A 21,919-nucleotide genomic window follows, 5' to 3' on the forward strand; every position below is an offset into this window, starting at 1 on the left:
CACCCAGAAAAAAAAGAGCACTCAAGCCTTTTTTGTCTGTTTTCTGCTGCATCACATCACAAATTTATTAATGTCTAGTCAAAAATACATTTTTATAGATATTTTCTATTAGTCTGCTACATGAAATAAACACAATCATCAGAATGAATTATTTGCATTAATCACAAGGGCGGACACTGAGTAAGACAAAAAAAGAACCCTATCAAAGTTACTTTGTGTGTGTGTGTGTGTGTGTGTGTGTGTGTGTGTGTGTGTGTGTGTGTTTGTGTGTGAGATGTGTACTTTGTGGTCAATCTACAGTACAGCATCTTTTACAAAATGGCAAGTGCTTAAAGCAAACAATCATGTTGTCAAGGCAAAGACAAGCCTCACAAATAAAATTTTCTGGAAATCGACACACACTAGACGATAGCATACAGTATTCTGGTGGACACATAACACCATACTCAGGGAGTTAAATGGAGAAAAACCTTACTGTATATCAGTAAGATGGATGTGTTAGAAGTTTGAAGCAACTCGACATTATTTTAACATTAGGCAAAGAAGATTGTAATGTTCAACAGAACAGCCAAAACAAACCCGTCAGTGTTGGTCGTAAATAATCTGTTGGTTAATCATTTGAGGTAATCATGTCATCATATCCAGTAAAAGGGTAGATCAGGCAAAGATGGAATCAAATGGCAGTAAGAAAATTCAATATGTCATTATGGTCATACAGAGGTGTAGTCTGTCCTCTCTGACTGTATGACCAGACAGCAAATGGCTCCCTTTTCTGTACTCAGGCAAAAGTTTCACCTGGATTCACACCAGCGCAGAATATGCACCTCCTTACTCTTCTTAGCTCACGTCTGATGGCCTCATTGTTGTTTAATTAGGTAGACATTTCAGAGAGCACAAACACAGATTTGTGCCATAATGGTGAAAAAACTATCCCCTGCTCATATTTACACCCTCATCGTTCAATGCACTAAGTTCCAAAACTTTTAAAAACCCAGAGAATGAGTAGATGGTAAAATACTGCATGCTGAAAACAAGTGTGGTAGAGCAAATTTTAATTTACAGTGATGGCCAGACACACATGACTGGATGCCACGAGTGTATCCTTTGGAGCGTGTACTTTTTATTTTTGTCTGCATGTCCCCAGTGTGTCCTCAGCTGCTGCAGTTCACTGTGGCAGGGCTTTCAAGATGGCATTCACCTCCTCTGCTACTGCTGTCAGCGCAAACTCAAACTGGTCCTAATAATGAAGGGAGCGAGAAGAGGGGAAAGAAAACAGAGAGGGTCAACGACAGGACGGAGGGAGACGCTTCGCCCAAGATAGCAGGAACATATGCTCAAATACTGAGCACCAACACACAGATTGTTGGTACCTTGGTGCGGACCAAGCCAGGTCTCTGGTCTCTGACGTGCTCCAGTGTGGCTGCGATGTCAATCTCCTTCACTCCTAATGTTAACAACAGAAACAGAAAGAGCATCGCTGCCACAGTTTTTGAGGTTTCCTACCACTATTTTGGTGCTACAGAAGATAACACCCTTCACTCTACATCCACTCAACCTATATAAAAGGTAAGTAACACATCTGAGCTTCCATCTGTTACCAAATACATTCTTTAAAAGGGGTTTTGAATGACTTTCCTCAGCTCTATGATCTTTGAAAAATTAAAACTCAGAACTTTCAGATCTGTAAACAAAGAAACACAGCAAAACCATATTAAGAAGCTGCTTCTCATTCAGTTTTTGTACCAAAAATGAGCAATGTAATAATTCTGAAAAATTAAGTTTCATATATCATGACCCTTTTTTTAAAAGGTTTTCCAGCTAACTTGCCCCTCTAAGGTACCAATAGATAATACATGCCTTTATGCATACCTAATGTGGAATAATAACTCAAATGTCCCATAAGCAGAATCATTTAACTATACTGTGACGATAACTCCCCCTGCTTTCCACAATAGGTAACATAACTTTGACATAATTCCACCCTCACCCCAAAACGCTGACCTTCCCTAAATGTTCCATGCGCACCTTGGATCATCTATGGGCTCGTCTATGTCAAAATGTTTGGGTACTGAATTATACCCGATTTATACATCTGTAAAGCATGTGTGTTTGAATGAGCGGCCCACCTTTGGCCATGCGGTTCAGCACCATGTCAATGAGGATGTACGTGCCAGTCCTGCCAGTGCCATCACTGTGGGAGAGACACAAGGAAACCGTCAAAGCACACATGATCTTCCAAAGTGTTTTACCTCAAACCACTCTCCAAATAGTACATAAACATTGTATGCCCCTGTGAATTCTGTTATTTTCTGTGACCCATCAGAATCTCTTCTTTTTCTTTTTTTACCTGCAGTGAACGATGATTGGGCAGGAACGACCTCTGTAGCATTTATTCACCTTCCTGAAAAGCAAGGGAACAAGGGAAAGTAGAGAAAGAAAGTACGACTAAAATGAGATGCATACAGCAAAGGATAAAAGGTCTCTTGTGCCGCTTCAGGTAATGGTGGGATTTGGGTAAACTAAAAGCAATGACATGAAAGCAGTATGTGACCACGTAGGAAGAATGAGGAATGGAAAGACACACGCAAATGTCAGATGAAACAACAAGATTAGGAATGAGGGAAAGACTATCAGGGAAGAAAAAATTGAAACTGCAAGAGGCTATGAAGGACAGCGAGATGGGAAAACAGGAAAGAATAAGTGAAGAGAAAGCCACAGATTCACTGTCCCTCTTGCAGTAGCCAGTCACACCTGCCAATGCTCATTTTTGTGACTATGCAACTGGAGCCAGAGTACTAGCTGCAAACCACAAAAATGACACTGGGAGATGTTAAAATACAAACCTATCGACCTGCACACTAGGAGAGAGGGAGAGACAGAGAGAGAGAGAGAGCTAAGGTGATGGATAACGCATGAAGTTAATAGCTCGGACGCCTTACTTGATAATACAGAGTCAAAAATGACAGAGAAGGTGGGAAACAAAGAAAAGAGATGAAAGTGATGAAGATGGTCAGGAGGATTCCAACCCACTGATGTGACCACTGAGTCACCGTGACATTTCACCCACTGCATCCTGACTGCCTGTTTACTCCATTTTGTGTTCACTGATCGACAACTGCTAAATCTTTTGGTAACGGTTGAAATCAAGAGCACATGTGGGGATAGTCTGTGCAGTCTCTTACCTGCGGAAGTCGAGCAGCGGTCGCGTGGAGGTGGGGATGCCGTCAGCCGGCCAGCTCAGCAGGTGAAACTGCGTCAAGGTTCTGGTCTCCTGTGTCTGGACGTTCTTCAGGTAGAAACTACGCACCAGGAAGTCCTTACACCAGATGTGCTCTGACACCAGGTTCACCTGATAGAGAGGAAAGGGTGGCAGACAGAGAAGACATGTGGACAAGAGGGTAAAAAAAAAAAAAAAAACATCACTCGCTTGTCAAGGAAAGGAGTCCACCCACTGAATTTTCCAAGTTCCAAGAAATTCATCCTACAAGGTCTTTGTCAGGTAAAGATGCAATTCATTTTAACCAAATGCAGTCAATCTCTACAGACAAACAGCTCAACTTACAGTGAGTGGATCACAAGATACAAAATAACCCCCATTATCCCAATGATTTACAATGTAACACACATTATGCCCTTTTTTGTTCCACTTTTTCATTTTTGCAATACACGTTTTTTAGAAAACAAGAAACATGCTGTGATTGTGCAGGAGGGGGAACAAATCTGCTTCTCTGTGAAAACCAATTGGCACCAGGGGGAGACAAACTGTCAGAGAGGGGAGAAGCGACATGTGCATTTATTATTTTTATAAGGAGGGATAATGTTTACACATTTCTCCTTTATGCCATGCATTGATACAGTTTTGAGTATATATCAAAAATGCTTCATGCTGGTGAAGTTTTTCCTTTCACATCTTTTCTCAAATTTCTCAGTGCCATTTCATCATAGGCAGCTGGTGGCTTGGTGCTCCCATTTGAAACGAGCTGCTCTGGGGCTGCTCTCGCCACCAACTCTCACGCTGCTGTGATGCTCCCTAATCCGAATGCACAATGGCCTTGACGTTCTGCTTACATAAGCCAGACCACAAGGGCGGCGGATGAGGTAAAAGACATGAGCGGTGCCGCAGGTGAAAACTGGGCCAGATGGTCATGGGGCCCCAGTGTTCCTCTCAGTAAGTTGCAGAAGAAAATCAAGGCCACATAAAAAGATATTTACATGCAGGGCTGTAAAGGTACGCATTACTACCTGCTGGATATTCCTGTCTAATCTCACGATAACAGAAGTTAATTCTGAAGTCTGTATTCTGTCTTCTCTGTTTTTTTCCCTCCAAATCTGACTTCAATCAGATTTATGACTAATCTTAATATTTTTTTAATCTAATCTCAGAGATCTGACTTTTTTCTCAAAATTCTTAGAATAATCTCAGACCTTAAATATTTATTTGTTTACATATGGCCCTGTTCTATTTTTGCACGTCTTTTGATCAAAACTGTTAGGAAGCACTACACTAAATATTTGTGCTGTGCACAATATGAAATGAACCTCATAGATGTGGTAGAGTGATGAGCCCTCATCAGGCCAGTATCGCTCGCACTGCTTCTCTCCATCTTCCACCAGGGCTGTCATCATCACTATCACCGTGCAGCCATTCTCCCACACCATCTGCGGGTTAGATAGAGCAAGCACACACACATACATTCAGTTGTCGCAGTAAAGTAAGTCTGTGATATCTGGCAGTAACAAGGCAGAAGTCCTATAGATTGACTGAATGGCCCCGTGGCGTACATCGTTTTAGTATTTGTATTTATCACCAAATAGAAAAGCAAATTCAGTAAATTGGCAGGACGGGAGAAAAACGAGGCAGGAAAAGGAAAGAAGAGCGAAGATTGCACTGACCTGCCAGAAGTCAACGACAGTGTGGGGCAGAGGTCCCTGGGTGGCAATATAAGCTGGTTGGCGAGGGTCATGATCAAACTGTTGGTTAGAAAGAAAAAAAAAGAGTGGAGTCTCTTAAATTTTTATAGTGTATTAGAAATTAAACAAATCAAAGAATGGCTGTTTATATAAAACTTCCTATTGGATAAGGGGATAATTCACCATGTAACAAACCAATAATCCTGAATATCATCAAATACTGTAAATGTTTTGGAATGTTTGAAGAATTTCTTACAATGATGCTAGCGTTGATGTAATCTTGTTTGCTGGGGTTTACTTCAGTCTTCAGCTTCACCCGAGAGTGATCATCTGGAAAAGAGAACAGGTGTTAAGTAAGGATTAGTCAGTTAAAAAAATAAAGACAAATGAACAATGCTGCTTAAATGATGTTTTGGAACAAAACAAAACATAAGGATGGTTTATGTTTGAAATGATGATATTTTCTACTTTTGCTTACGCGCTTAGAATATTGAAGGGTGATTGATAACTGAAAGATGCATGACACCCTGACATATAACAGAAATGATAAGTAAGAGTAACAAGGTGATGAACTAACAGGGGAGGGATTCAGCGTGTCTGTTTTTGTCCATGTTGCTTGTGACTTGAGCCACAGCTACGGAGCTGGGTTCAGCCTGGTAGGAACACAAAGCTTCCCACTCCTTCTGAAGGCGGTCCTTATTACGCAGGTGATCCTCCATATATGCCTGCGGGAGAGATAGCACGCGAGACATTAGAAACTTCTCATCAAGGACAAGCATGATTTCTACAGCTGGAGAATCCTTTGCTACACCAGGAAGTAAATCTTCTCTCTACTCTGACTGTGTGTTCCCTCACCAGTATCATGTGACCAGTAGAGATGTCCATGTTAGACTGGGCTGGCTCTTCGCTCCAGGATGGGGTAGAGCTGTGGGTGGAGGATGGGCTGTGCTGGGGACCGTCACTGAACTGGGAGGAAACGCTGCTGACGCGAGATGTGTCTGTACCCCGTCGACCACCAGCGCCCGTACCCGTGGCAGACCCCGCCATGCTGCCGGTCACCCCGCCCACACAGTCCTGGCGGCACAAGGACGATTTGGACGCCATGTGCTGCCGACATAGCTCCTGAATGGACAATAGGGAGTGAAAACAGTTAAAGGTAAATGGTATTAACTGAATAATCAGTTAATCATTTTCAATAAATTCACAATTTTGCTATCTTGTTGCCTTCAAATCATAAGCTTCATACATAATCTGTCAGATATTCACAAATATAGTGCGCTTTTGACTGTCCATCACCTGGTTTTTATGTCTTTAGTCCTTTGCCACATTGGAAACCAGGTAGGAAAACACAGTAGAAGGTTTGACATACAGTATAGAAGAGGTTCTTCACACGTATGAAGGGACATTGCATTCTTAAATAGTTTAAAATATAAATGTATAAAATGTCTTTTCCTTAATCCTGAATGTCTTTACGTTTCCTTACCTGGTAGTCAAAGTGTGTTTCTGCTCCTCCCTCTGGACCCAGGCCAAGCTTGCCATTGGCCACTTGCTGGGCATAGTGCCTGAAACAAGCTACGGCCATGGCCAATACCAGCACACCTCCTACGATTGCCATGGAAACAAGGGTGATAACCGTCCCACTGGAACCCTGGGAAACCCTGGTTACCTGAGGGAGACCCCGTACATCTGTCCTCTGGGAAAAAGAGAAAATAAAGAGTAGTGAGGGAGACATGGGGAGGCGGAAGGAACACAAAGAGAACAGATTATTAAAAGCTAAGCCACCCCAGGGAATCTGCTCTGACCACTGGAATTCAAAGGTCATTTGTTTCATTTGAACAAAAAATTTGTTTCTCTACAACTGCACATGACAGCGAGCTGTGCTCAGTGAGCAGCTGAAGTTGAGTTTTAAAGACAGAGGCCTGGAAGGTCAAGGTGCTATGCTCCAGGAACCCGTTAATAAGACAGCAGAGGTTGGTGGAGATCAGTGAACCCTGGCATAGGACATGCCACACATTGATGCTTTAAGTTTTAGTCTGCTCCAGAGTGTCATTTCACCTCTTCTTCATCTTTTTTTCACATGTGCCCAATGCATTTAAACATCGCAGTCTTACCAATTGAATCTGAAGCTGGTGTTCAGTCCCATTTTTCCACATGCACATTCACACAAGGACTGAATCACCACAGTCCTGTTCAGTCCACAGAAAAACTGCAGCTTCATCAATGGAGTCAATAAAATAACCAGCCTTAAAAGAATGAATCCATGCTAAAAGCCTTACGAATCAAGAGCAGCAACTAAACTGGATTTTGATGTGTCCTATAATAGAGGCAACAAAAGACCCAAATAAAAAACAGGGACTGACATTTATAAAAGTATTTTTATTTTGCTCCAAAGCACATCATTGACTTTATGTAGTATGTTGAATAGTAGAAGAAATAAGCACTGGCTTTTGCCTTATATGACTTAAAATTGAAGAAAATCACTAAAAACTACAGAATTTGAACACACCTTCTTATATAATTTGGGACAATTGAACAAACACAGGAACTCAGAAATCAGAAATAATGTTGTTAAATATTACATTCTTTCTTACATTGCATTCTGCAATCTCATCACATCAGTACTACACACACACACACACACACACACACACACACACCGTTAATGTACTGGCAGGATAATTACAATATTATTTTTGCAGCCCTGAATGAAATCTGTGTGTGTGTTATCCTAATATTAATTCTGAATGGGCATTTCATTATTAATCCATTACACACAAAATGAGAGATGCAAGCGATGAGTCAGAGGCCTGTTTCTGTAAATAAAGAATAATGAGGTTAATGACACCTGTGACTGTTGCCATAGCACCTGGGATCAGGGGGATGCGGGAGATGAAACGCCATGGCAACAAGTGAAATGCTGGTTGTTACAAAGTGTTGCCGTGCTGATTTGTTCTGGCCACTTGCCTTTCAGGTGCACACAGTTTACATGCATAGACAAACACCCACACGCAATATGGAAAACCAGCTTTATAGGTGAGACAGAAGTGCTGCCTTTGGCTGTGCTGCACAGTAGAGTACAGTGCCCTAACATCAGAGGGCTTGTGCTTGTAATGTCATTTTTCTTACAAAAAATGGAGCCCATTTTCTGAAAAGTTACCAACCAATATGTGGTGACTACAATGTGAAAACTACACTGTTGGGAGTCTCCGTTGACACTACCAAGTCAAGCTAGAGCCCATGAATGAATGGTTAAAGTGAAAATGGTAAAGAATACAGAGGAGTGATTATATCTCTGTTGCCTTGACAACTGCTCCATATGTTACTGATAGGAGGGGTTACAAGGGAAATTTTCCACAGAGGCTGTGTAAGTGTGCCCATGTATGTGTTGCAGGTACCTCTCCCACACCAGTCTGTACAATCTTCAGCCCTGTCTGAGACTCCAGGAAGTTCTTTTCAGATACTGCCGGTTTGAAAAAAAAACAACAAACATATTATTACCGGATGTGACAAAAAAGCTTTGGTGAAATGGAATTTGAAGAAAAAAACTGTTGAGTGACAGAATAATGTACCCACATTCGCCACTTTTCACTTCATGCCTGAGTGTTTGTGTGGGTGTTTAGGTGTGAGCGTCTCCGTGTGTGTTTTTTGAGTCTCACCAGATTTAGCAGCCACCTCTGCAGCCGTCATGTTGTGTTCATTCTGGCGGATACGGAACGTCAGCGCCGGACCCACCACACTGGAGACACGCATACACAGGGGCACACATTTGATGCTTCAAAACTGTGATAATTATATTTAGTGTTTAGTGTAAAATGGCAAAATGCACAACTCTCTCACACACATAATGGCGGGGTTACCTGATGTTGATGAAGCTGCTGGTTGTCAGGTGTATCTTATCAGCCAGTAGTTCCAACAGCTTCACTCCATCATACAGACTCAGGGGACTGGGAAGAAAAAAACATCCTCTATGTCAATACAATGTTTTATTTGCTGCTCTTTACTGGCAATTAATGAAGCATGCAGTGATTTTCACCTATTGCAAGATCATGACAATCTTCAAACACAAGTTTAAGCAGAGTACAACAAACAGAAGAATTTATAGCTTAATGTCCTTGAGTGCAGACCTCCTGTTGGTGACAATGTACCCATACTCCTCCTTGGCTCCCGTACCCTCAACCAGTGGCAGTCCCTGCTCCTTCAAGCCTTGTCCAGCTTCTGCAGGAGCGGCCTGAGGAGGCTGGGAGGCAGAGGGGGGAAGGCTGGCGCTCTTGACTGGAGGTGTAACTGGGACTGAGGCAGAGGAGGGGGCAGGAGGGGCATCAGGCCTCTGCGGCTTCTTTGACCCGCTGTCTGTTTTTAACGTCTGCTTCTGTGGGTGGAAATGGTAGAGGACTTGTTGGTGAAAAAAGTGCACGATTACAATTTGTAATAAATTCTAACAATAGATGCCGACATACCTCCTTGAGGGTGATGAGGTCTTTCTCAATTGGATCTGTGTTGAGAGATACAAACGACTGTTTTTGGACAAATACTACAGTAAAACACAATTAAGTTTTAGTATTATTTATTTTTCCCATTCTTCCCTTCTTGTTTCTTTGTTAATAGCTTGGGGACTGTACCTGTTTTGTCTTGGGCCTGCAGAAGTTGCAGTATGAGGGCTAGCTTGAAGAGCTGCTCTTGACTGACCTCTCTGGGGTCAACTCCATACCGCTGCAAGACTCCTGACATCCTCTGGAGCAAGCCATCTAAGACAAGATAACACAGTTAGCTCTCTTTTTTGCATTGTCCAATTTAGAAAATGTCAACATGTAATGGATAAGCACATACTTTGGAAGTGCATCCATAGTGTAAATCAGGTGTTACGCTTGTGTTGCATAGTATTCCTCTCTTGAAGACATTATGCAAATAAGAGTAAGTAAGTTTAAGTTCCTTTTCCTCACCGTTGTTTCCAGACAGAGTGCTGAAGTCCTGAGGAACCTTCTTATTCTGCAGCATTTGCTGTCTGCCTGCAGTAAGTCTCTCCTCTAGGTTGTAGTCTTCCACATAGTCCACTGGTATCTCAAGTTCCAAGTCCTCATAGTAAGGCAGACCTGCTCATAGTATTATAGATTATGATGGTAAAGAGAATTATTTTGTTCTACTGTATTGTACAATGTGTCGTCATTCCTGAGTAGCTTCTTTCGAGTGTTTTATTTATGAAATTTGAAAAAACTTTTACCTGCAGGAGCCATGGAAGCACCCCCCCGGTGGCGATATGAGGGCTGTGCAGATGCAAGGTAGAGAGACAAGGGTTCCTGTAGCAGCTGCCTGCCACGCTCTCGCTCTCTCTGATTGGCCTGGGACCTTGAAGACGGGCGGGCATAGCTGCCTCTTGTCCCTAAGAGAGATCCCTCTACTTCATCTTGGTACCTATGCTGTGATTGGAAGAGGTATTACACTGTTACTTTTCAGCTAAGCTCTAGACTGCTGTGTACTATTGTCAGCTTAGAATGTATAAATCAGGATTTAATGTATGATTTTTTCCCTCTGCTGTAACTTTTGTACACATCATGATGTGTGTGTTTTTTTATACCTGGTGGTATGTGTATGGGTCCATGGATGCTGTCTGCATTCGCAACTGGGACTGATGAGGCTCAACGATCATGTAGTCCACATAGTTGCCACTAGGAGGTGTGGACCCAGATTTAGAACTGTGGTGATGGGGGATGTGCTGTTTAGACCTGGCAACCAGGAAATAAACAGAGACAGGATTAGGATGGATCCAGAGGGGTTGAAAAGGGAAGACGGACAAAGAAGCAGGCTCAGAGTGAAATAAAAGGTGGTAACTGGAGAGTACTTACTGAGGTGAATGAGAAGGGGAGGAAGGGGAGTTTGGCTTAGAGGGGTGGGTGATGTGGGGAACTCTCTTCAGCTCCTTTGATAAAATATACTGGGTGATGTCATCCTGCCACGAAAGGCCTGCTCACACAAACCCCCCCCACACACACACACACACACATACATACAGCATTAAAGAATGCAACAGAGGCAGAGATTGAAAGCGCAGAAAGGAGTTGTGTGTGAGGGAGAGATAGACAGATAGAGAAAGAGTCTCTAAAATCTACACTGTTTCTAATAGGACTCGTGTTCATGTGCTTGCATTATAAATGGATTACCGCCTGTATTCATAAAGCATCCATGACTTTGAGTATTCATGTCAGAACAATGGCCACTAGTTGACATGACCAAATGAACTTCACTTTGACTATACAGTACGTTGGTTTATGACCAAATACCTGCAAAACTAAAGACATTTCCATCATCATCAGCTGCACTTCCCGTTTTTGTACTAATTAGCATATACTGTTAGCATGCTAGCATGCTAAACTAAGATGGTGAACATGGCAACAATTAGAACTGGTTAACATCCCCATGTTAGCATGCTGACATTAGCATTTAGCTCAGTACAGCCTCACAGAGCAACTAGCATGATAAATAGTCTTGTTTAAAAGCATTTACAGTATTTTGTATTGGCTTTCTTTCAATTTAATTATACTGACACATACTAACACCAGACTGAAAATTTAATTTTAGGTAGAAAATAGAATGCAAGTCAAAGTGAACTGTAATTCATATAGGAACAGTCAAAATGACACATGAAAGACACTCACAAGTAATTACACACAACTTCTCTGTCTAACCTTTGACTGTGTGTTTTTTATCACAGCTACTTAGAAGCAATGGGGTACTCGCTTTAAAAGGTTCAGGTTTGTAAATGAATATTATTGATGCTTTTCATGTTCTATCTTACCTTGTAGCATGAGCTGTTTCAGGACTTCCTGCATCCTCTTCAGAACCGGAACTGACACCTGGTACTGGACCTGGTCCTGCTTAGAGCTGCGACATTGACCAAACAGTCCGTCTGGAATAAACCAACACACACACACACACACACACACACACACACACACACACAACTGTAAACACTTTTAAGCCATATTTCTGCTTGAAGTTTCTTTTAAAGTGACCACTGGTCCAAAATCCAGCTTACTTTACAGAAACAGGTAAAGTAATTTGCTTTTTTCATGTAAGACGTTTTAACATGTCACAGGAAAAAAAGCACAGGTATAAATAATAAAAATTAATGATGGTTTATTTCCACTCAGCTGCTGCAGGGGCCTTGGTTTTGGCTCCCTGTCACATTGCCATGGCTTATCAGGACACCTGGAATGAACGGAGCCATTGTTAAAGTTATACACCTGTGCTTTACCTAGTGTGACAAGTCAAAAATGTCTGCCCTTAGAGGATACAGTACAAAACAGCAAATAAGCAACACTATTTCTCAGTGTGGACCAACAAAAAGAAAAACATTACCCTGCATCTTAACTGACCCCTGAAACTGTATACATTCTACCACAAATGGCTCAGTGATGCTGCGCTTCGATGCACAGTATTTTTGTAATGACCTGTAATTCTTAGGGTAGCGCACACCACACAAGGTTACAGCAGTGACTCATAGTTTTTAAGTAGAGTCCACACACTTTACACTGCTTGTTTGAGTCCTTTTGACAAGGTCATGCCACTGTCAGTGTGTGTCCTCTTGAAATAGCTGTTAACCTGCAGGCAGCCTCATGGCAACAGAAATAATAAAAGCATTTGCCCAGAATTGTTTTCTGTTACCCATTCTCTTTCATGATCATAAATTAATAAATTTTTTGAACAGCTACAGTACTTGAAAAAATGTACCAATTCTTTACTTTATGTCAACCTTAGCCCACACAATTTCATGCATCCACTCTTCACACAGATACAAGCTGATGCATCATTCTGAGCTTGACAAAGTTAGAATTAGCTGCACTGTAGGTCTGTTGCATTGCATTGAGGTAAAGAGGAGTTTACCCTTTCTAAATCCTAAATTAACGACAATAATTTAATAATTAGTTTGGACTTAAGCCACAATGAAAACTGGCTTGAACTGGAAAACTCCTGATCCACTCAGCGCTCTGCTTCCCGCAGCAGATAAAAAAAGATTCAGGAGGAGAGAAGCAATCTACCACGGAGTGCAGGTTGTTTAAGTGAGTTAGATACTGACAATTTCTAACTTTATTACAGTGTGAAAAGCCAAATCTCATCTATAGTCTGAACTCTCGGTGAGTTAAAAAAAATTATATTTCTAAAGAAAGAAAGATTGTCAGACTGCTAAGCGAAAGGAACAGAACTGAGGCAGAGCAGATTACTGTATGTATTATCTGGCGCACTGATGAGTCACCACAGTCTTTCACTACACCGGATAAATCTCATACAACCCAACCAGCCACAGTGAGATGGTGAATTGTTATACTGAACAGATTAAAGGGGAAAAGCAGTGTTTTTATAGCCACAAGTCTGATCTGAAACAGTGTTGCTTCTTTTTTGCTACTCGATGTATTGAGGAATAAGTAGAGAGACATGTTTTCACTTTATTTCGGTTTAATTAAGTAGCTCCCTCTGGGTGGGTTGGTATGCAATGCAGGTGTTAGTGTCTTGTGTTAGTGTCATGATAGTACCAAAGTCCGACAAGTAACACAGAATACTAACTAGAGATGCAGAGAGATGCAGATACAAGGTTGCAGAACTTTCCCAATATGAACTCACAGAAAAGAGACACAGAATGTTTTCTATTCATATTTTTCCTCCCAGAGATTAAAACCCTTGATCGTATTACAAATAGTTGATGCTGATGATGTGATTGTGACACAGGATATTGCATCCTAGCAGTATATTGCACCGGTGAAGTACAATAGCCCCTGTTATCCCTGGCGGTGAACTGAATGATGGCAGAGAGACAGAGGGCATGTGGAGGAGGAATAGAAGATGAATGAAGGCAAGACAGAAAACTGCATGGCTTGGTTGGATTGGATTGGACTATTTCTGGAGCTTGAGTTATTTCTGTTTTTGTACAGGGGGATCTGTTAAATGTAAAATAAATGAAATATTTAGCTAAAATAACATGATTTAAAAATGCTCCAAAACAAGTGATTGTCATGACAAGCACGAGTGTTTAAGTCCTACACAGACTGGAAACAAAGGTATATGTGTTCACCATCAAGTCATGCAACCACTCTAGGGACTTGAATAAATGGTCTGGTAGATGGTTTATTGGGAATCTTCATTTTCACTTCTAATTGATTTAGATGGTTTATTGGGAATCTTCATTTTCACTTCTAATAGATTTCTAGTGATACCTCAACAACACCAACCCAAAGTTTAAACCTTTGTTTGGAAAACAGTTCTGCCGCAGTTCATTTCTTGACCTTAAAAGAGTACTCCATGACTTGCCATTGCAATCAATGCCTCAATGCTTGATTTAAATTGGACAATTCAAGATAAAAATGGACAAAAAGATCAAAATCGATACTGCAAAACCAGAGATATCATCATTTTTATTCCATGCGTTCTTCTTCCTTGTCAAAACATGGAGCCTACATTACCCACAACGCAGCTCGGCTGCCAACAGTTCAGTCGGATATTTAGTTGAGTTATGCTAGTAGTGGCTAATGTAGCCTCAGGCCACTAGCCTCAAGCAGAGATGGCGAGCAGGATACAGAGGTCTGGTAAACTCGGTTTTTTCAAACTTGTAGTCTTCAGGCCCCGCTGACGCTGTCAGCATCCCAAGGAGCAACAGGTGATAAGGTCAGGGTGCTACATCTGTGTGCACAGAACTGAACTGATAATGCATGACCTTGTTCTGGTTAACACATGCCACAGACTGTAAGAGGCTGTACAGGCTTACAGAGAAGATGCCTGCATCAACAACATAAGCATGATCTCGGTCCAGACATAAAAGGGGACCTATCTGTTCTAGCATGTTCCACAGTTGAGGCTGGACAGAACCACAAACAAAACATAACCCAACAAAACCTGCACCTCTGAGTGGAGAGGCAAAGTGTCCAGCACTGCGCAAGGAGTCGGGACAAAGGGCGCGAGGACCAAATGTATGGAGAATGCACACAGTGACTGCACAGCCAGTTCTATTAGCCACACATCCTGCCACAGACACACATAAGCAACACTTAAAATATGCTGTGCTGTCAATATAGCACACCAAGGCACACATGAAACAATCTGTATTCCCTATCACTAGTGGAAGGCAGGAGGCTGGTAGGAAAAAGGGACTTTAACCACAAGAAAGGAGTTTTGGTGCAAAGAGATAGAAGGCCATGCTTTGCTGACATCATTAGACATTTTAGACAAACTATTGCTCCGAGACCAATTGTGGATGTACCACTGCCGTGGTGAAACCATAGAGGACACCATAAAATAAGCTGGCATATCTGTGTTGGATAGAAACCGAATTTACACATTACTTTGCCAATTAGAATTATTTTGTTTAGTTCAGTTTGAAGATTCATAGTAACTGATTATGTACTGCTTTCATTTTTAAGTTAAGCTAGGAGATTTATTCTGTTTTTTTTTTTTTGTGGAGGCAAGCTGCCCTCTGTAATGGATGAGTCTCTACAACACGCAAAGCACAGAGGGATGAAATTGGCACCACAGCAGAGAAGCCCTCCAAAAAATGATGGAATAATGAAACTGTAGGATTAATATGGCTAATATAATAGAAATTTTAATTGCAATTTCTCAGCCTTTTCATTTCTGAAAAAAGTTATCATACTACATACAGCTGAATTTGCATTAGCAAAGACACACAAAAGGAAACAGAACATTAAATAAAACAACGATTTATTTACAATAGCATGTCTATGTTATAAACGAGAGGGACAAAAATAGGGAAAAAAATCAGCTATTGTTATATGTTTGTTTTTCTTAGATAATCTAACAATACAGTATTATAATATTTTCTTTGCCTTGGATGTCGAACGTCATCCAACAAATAAAACCATGTATTTACAAACTCAAACAAACATTATACTGAACACAAGCAGAAGGAACAAATCATTTGGTCGGGATGGTGTTGCTTCAGTTAATCAAGACCAGTTCATGTTTTCTGTTGATCTTACTGTTACTGTTTTCTGCCCCTAGCTGTCTCATGCAGTCAAACACCTCCTAGACCTCTTTCATCTAAACTCAGCACGGTAGCTGAGTATTCTTCATGAGGTGACAAGTCACTGTGAGACCCGTACGTGTCTATCGAGACTGTGCTGGTTATGCTCTGTGTGGACTCTTGTATTTTTCTCTTAACCAGCTAAAAAATGAGTGACGGTGTCTAACACACAGATTGTTCACAGCTTATTTCGCATTGTACGTTCTGGAAGAGACACAGAGCCAGAGAGACAGATAGAGAAATAAAGGGCTCATTAAAATCAATCAGACTAAAAATGTTTGAGTAGTTGTTACATTAAATATTCTTCTCTCATGTTCAGTCCTCAGACACACAGATGTGCATAAATCTGTGTCTGCTCCCGAGCCGTAAGTACGCCAATCCATTATGTATTCTGTCCAATGGCTGTGTATGTGCGTAATCGCACTTTCTGACGAGAAGTGCGTAATTGTGTGTCAGTGACTCATCACTGTATTAGCACAACAACTGTGGGGGTGGCGACCTCACCGTGATGTCAGTGTTGCCATGGAGAAAGTGGAGCGGGGGAGGGGCTTAGATAAAGATGAGGAAAGGGAGAGGGGCAGGTGACAGAGTTAGATGCATGCTGCTGAGAGAGGAAAAATCCTTGATTTGTGTTTGACAGTGTATATGTGTGTGCGTGTGTGCGCGCATGTGTGCGTGTGTGTTGTGTGTCCAGCTGCAGGGTTAATAATCTAAAATTCTATAAAGGTACAGAAAGGATTAAGAAAACAGTTTGTCTTAAAAGTGTAATGTTCAAGTTCTGAAAAGAGATTATGTTTGATTATGTTTGTTTGTGTGTGTGTGTGTGTGTGTGTGTGTGTGTGTGTGGTACTCACCATCTGAGCAGAACTGAGCCCTTGTGCATAGTTTTCTCTCAAACAGGCAACCTGAGGGAGAAAGGCAAAGAGATTGCTAGTAGGTATTCGGGGTAAGATCCCTCTCAGAAATTTCCATGGCAACGTCTGCTTTAACTCACATTTAGAGGGCTGAAATGAGAACCAAACAACGTGAGCTTAACCCTGGCTTAATCATTATCGTTAGCCTCAAACGTACTGCGCAGCAGAAACTGAAAAACACCCAACCCACCAACAACTTAGCACCCACCACCTTCACACTGTCCTTAATATTTAAATTCTAATACACTTATCAGTAATAAAACTTTTATATAATGGCAAAGAAGCATTTTAAAAGTCCCTCACCCTAAGTGATATCATTCTTAATCTCAAAACTTGGAACTTCTGAAAACCTTGAAATACAAAAATTATCTCATCTTCGTTTGGACAATTTTACTCCTGGTTAGACGCAGGAAAAAAGTACAATAAGATAAACAAGCTCTATATTGATTTTACACTCACACGGAGAGAGGTTATTCATTAGCTAGTGTGTTATGCAGATTTATGACTGAACAGGGGACACAAAATAGTGTTGTCATTTGTTTTTCTTTTAGTTATTTGTTTGTATTTCTCTTCCACTATTTCTTATTTTAGGTTGGTGAGTGAGACCTTAGGGGGTATGGCAATGTGGGAAGGAGCAGGTGGTTGGCGATAGGAGAGTAACACAGCGGAATACGCACGGAGAGCTCTGTCTGGCTGTCATGTCACATTTCATGTCTCTTTTTGCTCCTAATTTCCAGAGTCCATCCAAGCGTATAACAGACAAAAAGAAAATAAATATCAAATGAGGGGTGTAAAATCTGTTTGTGAGTGTGTGTGAGCAAAAAAGGACAGAGCTGATATAATCCCATAGATGGCAAGTGACGAGCTGGTTTGCTGAGTTGATGGATCTGCGGATTGAATGTTTACCTGACCACATACTTGGAAAGGGAACAAAGACTGAGAACTACTTTCTCTACCTTTAAATGAAGTGACGCAGTACCTGGCAGCGTTTTCTGTGACTCACCTCTTCTTTCTTCGAGGAGACACAGACATACACACAATGTACACGCACAGTGCAATATCTTGTATTTCTCTGATGCCCTCTCAAACTTTTAAGTGTGACACCTGACACTATATGTAGGTTTTGAGAGAAGAGAAGTTTTATGGAATTCCAGATTTCAGTTCATCTGAAGTTATTTGGACAAAATCTTACTCTCTTTCTGTTTCACGCACACTTAAAATTAAAACCACCGTAAAAGCATTTACTGTCTGGGCGGCATGGAAGATATCAACATACGCACTATCTAAGAGACCTGTTCTCACCAATCTGTGGGGGGTTGTGTGAACCTTCACACAAGCTTCAGCAAAAGTACACACGGATATTATTGTATTGGGACACAGCCAAGTGGTATCCGAGTAACATACACAAGACACTGTGTGTATAAGCCAAATATTGATTGATTGTCCAGGGAAGGACATTTGGTAATGTTGGGCCAACAATCAGCATAGAGCTTAAACAAAGAGCCAAATCACAAAGCCAATTCAACAAATTTATTTCAGTTTATTTTCTAGGGTTTATAACTGGGTTTTATTTCTGGTCTTTATTTTAATCGCCTGTACACTCTGGTTTTTTAAATGCAACACTGAAGAGGATGTAAACTTTTAAAGCATGTGTATTCACCTATGTGAATGTCTGAAAAGACTCCCCAGTGGCAAGTGAAATAAGTCACCAGCCAGTCCAGGTGTATCAGAGAAGGGCATGTTGTAGTTCACATCCTCCCAAGACCAACAGTTGGCTTGGTAGCAAAAGCAACAACAATAATTTATTGTTTTACAAGAACAATTATAAGTATCTGAAATGGAAAAACGTATACCCTACCATAGTAAAACACAAAGGTTTCAATGAGTAAATACTGGCAAGCAAATTTTAATTTGTCATAGCAACAGGACAGCTGTCCCCTAGGGAAGACTGGCTGCAGAGATGTCAGCTCAGACATGAACATCATACTGTGCGTGTGAGGATGGGCAGACGGACATATGGATGGATGGATGGCTGATCAAATGAACAGATGGATGGATGCATGTGTGAGAGGACTTAATGGATGAATGGACAAAGAGAAGCAACAGTGGTTTCAAGTTTCTCTCCATGGTGCTGAAATCACAGGCGCTCGCAGAATGGCTTTTCATTGTACTGTGCATTGTTCATTGTTTGTTTTTTAAACTGTTGTAATTTCTTAGGTTTTCTCTGGGATGTGTCTTTTTTTTCCTCAAGATGATTTTTTATGGCAAATTGTAAAGAAAGACCAGTAGTTTTTGTTAATTTTAGTATATTTCATAGAGTAGTTTTGAAAAACTACACATATATTATAGTTCTACAGTCTTATTCTCTCCTGCAATTGCAGTAAGTTCCTTCTGCTTCTGATTGCACTTAATAGATAAAACTGAAGTAAGAAAACATAGAAAATATCCCGTACAAATGAAATGACTGAACATTTACAGAGGTGGAGGGAAAAACCTGAAGGAGAGAATAACATCCGGTCTTTCTCAATCTCAGTCCGAATTACTCATTGAATTCACTCCCTACTTCCCAAATCTCCACCTACATGCTTTTTTACATGTATAAAAAGGTATAGAGGTGTTACAGTGCACTTGTTGCATCATTGAAATAAATGCAAATTAACCAATTTTGTATAATCTGAATATTTAATAAAATGTCCAAGGTTACGGTACCAAAAAAAATGGTTTCATATAGTGACATAAAAAATACAGACGTAAAATGTGGGCTTGACACAATTATTGGCACCCTTTTGATGAAATTAAATTTGAAAAAAAAAAAAAATGCTGTTATCAAAAAACATAATAATTCCAAAGGCTACAAGGCGATCGTCTTGAAATCCCTGTTTCAAAAGGGTGTAATGTTATCAAGAAAGTTCACAATCATAAAACTGTTAAGACACTTCCAGGAAGTGGAGTTAAGAAGAAAACTCAACGAGAGAAGCCTGTGAAGAAACACCACACAAGACATCTAAAGAGCTTCAGGCTGACCTGGAGTTATCTGGAGCGGTGGTTTCAGCCTGTACTATACGCCGCCCACACTAAACCTAGAAGGGCTCCATGGGCCAAGGCCAAGGAGAAGGCTACAAGAAATGTTTAGAGGCTGTCACTATTGCCAAAGGTTCTGCAACCAAATATTAGTGAAGGCTGCCAATAATTGTGTCTGGGGTACATTTTGTGTTTGTATTATTTCACTATTATGCAAGTTGTGTTTTTTTCATTTTCTTTTGTCCAGCAACCTTGGACATTTTATTAAATATTCTGATTGCAGAAAATTGGTTAATTTGCATTTATTTCTGAAGATATTCTATATTCTGTACTTGAAACTCAGGGGTGCCAATAATTTCAACGAGTACTGTATCAATTACAAATTATGCCAGCTCAATGCATCAATCTACTAAAAGAAATATTCAGGTCACTCCATCTGTAGCAATATTCAATATGAAGTAATTATTGCTGAGACTGCCACTGCTGCCATTGTCAATACTATTAACATCACAGCCACTGCTGCTAATGTCACTGCCATTTGTAGAATGCTGAGAGGGAAATGTGAGGTTGGCAATGTTAAGGCATCTGCAGACATGTTTTTAAAAATGCAAAAACCTGTTTAACTTCCCTTGTTTTCGTTTTTTCTTTATTTTTAACCCATATGGAAGATATGCAACCTACAGTTGTTTAAAAAAAAGGCTTTAAATAAATCAGTCACCAAGAGTTTGGTATCATATATAATATATATGTGTATAGTTAAACGTTACTTGTTGTCTCTGATTTTATGTGTAAATTGTTTACATAGTTCTGCTGTCTACTTTTCATCTTGTATTGTATACACACACCAGTCTGGTCGTTGTTTATTAATGCCGAACATCTGGATTTGGTGGCTGTTTTAAAAAGGACTTTAAGTCAGTAATAGCATAAGCAGTTTTGGGGAGGCATGGTATGGGTCATATATCCCCAAAATGGTCCTTTGCGCTACCAGAAACAGAAATAAAATACTCACTAGACTCTCTTTTCCCCTTTGCATCCTTTCCTCCATCTCTCCTCCGCCTCTGGTTAATCTCATTACCATTCTCTACATTTACCCACACACTGTGTCTGTCACTGGCAAACATGTTTCACCATGCAGTTGATTCTGAAAAGCATCACACATAGTCCTCCGAAAAGCCACACAAATACAGTTTAACTGTGATCTGGGCTGGAATGTTACAGGACCGTGATAGCGATGCCACAGGGAATAAAGTAGCCGACGGGAGGATGAGATCACCAGAAAGTCATTAGCTACTTGGGCACGCCATGTACCTGCGGGAATATCACGGGGGTGCAACGGCGATTTATGGCGAGGGTCGTGCCATCCTCAGTACCACCATCGGCATCATCTTACCGTATTTGTCTGAGATGCCCGGTCGGCACAGCGCGGTTAAAAGGAGCAGAGCTCGCCATGGTGTAAGGTGTCGCATGGTCCTCTCCAGCCTCGCAGCAGCGCAAGAGATGCCGAGAGAACGACGCCAGGTCCCTGTGCTTTGGTCCCTTCTCCCCCTCCTTCAAATCCCCATAATGTTCAAAGGAGCTGCAGCCTGTGTCGACAGCTCGCGCTCAAGTCAAAAAGCCCATGTGTCGGAAAAATATAAATAAATAAATATACGCGAAAGAACTAATTCCTCAGTGAAAAAAGGCGGGGCGTGGGGATGGGGGAGGAGGGGGGAGGATCGACAGGCATGTGAACATGCGACGTAGTATCGACTCGCGACAGCACAGCTGCGTAAATAACGTAGAGTCCCAAGGAAAAAGGGGGGCTCTCTGAGGTACAAGAAATCATTCCACCCATTCATAAACGTCATGCGTTCATTATTCAGAAAGAGCAACGTCTCTATCTAAGACAGCCTGAAGGTGTGCACAGGTATATCCGTTCAAGGCCTGCCCCTGTAGCTGATGTGTTGCTCGTGTGTTTGTCTTTAAGCAAACCCACAGGTCACAAGCTCGCATTGTATTTCACTGCACGTTTGACAGTTGTCTAGAAATCTCAGATGTATCTGAAAATGAA

General features: G+C 41.2%; 1 protein-coding gene across 1 annotated transcript; it reads right to left on the reverse strand.

Annotated features, from left to right (window-relative positions):
- Nucleotides 1-50: 50 nt before the first annotated feature.
- On the reverse strand, nt 51-21,452 carry ptprna (protein tyrosine phosphatase receptor type Na). Its single transcript, XM_040147651.1, has 24 exons — nt 21,260-21,452; nt 16,789-16,839; nt 11,702-11,812; nt 10,752-10,869; nt 10,484-10,631; nt 10,130-10,325; nt 9,852-10,001; nt 9,531-9,656; nt 9,369-9,403; nt 9,036-9,280; nt 8,769-8,855; nt 8,568-8,647; nt 8,307-8,371; nt 6,395-6,604; nt 5,767-6,033; nt 5,489-5,636; nt 5,168-5,241; nt 4,894-4,971; nt 4,540-4,659; nt 3,183-3,349; nt 2,348-2,401; nt 2,127-2,191; nt 1,371-1,444; nt 51-1,237 (listed from the first exon to the last, which is right to left on the reverse strand). The coding sequence occupies exons 1-24, from the start codon at nt 21,333-21,335 to the stop codon at nt 1,166-1,168; spliced, it is 2,817 nt and encodes a 938-aa protein (XP_040003585.1). The 5' UTR covers nt 21,336-21,452; the 3' UTR covers nt 51-1,165.
- Nucleotides 21,453-21,919: the final 467 nt, after the last annotated feature.

Source organism: Xiphias gladius, chromosome 16 (genome assembly GCF_016859285.1).
Source record: "Xiphias gladius isolate SHS-SW01 ecotype Sanya breed wild chromosome 16, ASM1685928v1, whole genome shotgun sequence".
In the NCBI taxonomy this organism is placed as follows: domain Eukaryota; kingdom Metazoa; phylum Chordata; class Actinopteri; order Istiophoriformes; family Xiphiidae; genus Xiphias; species Xiphias gladius.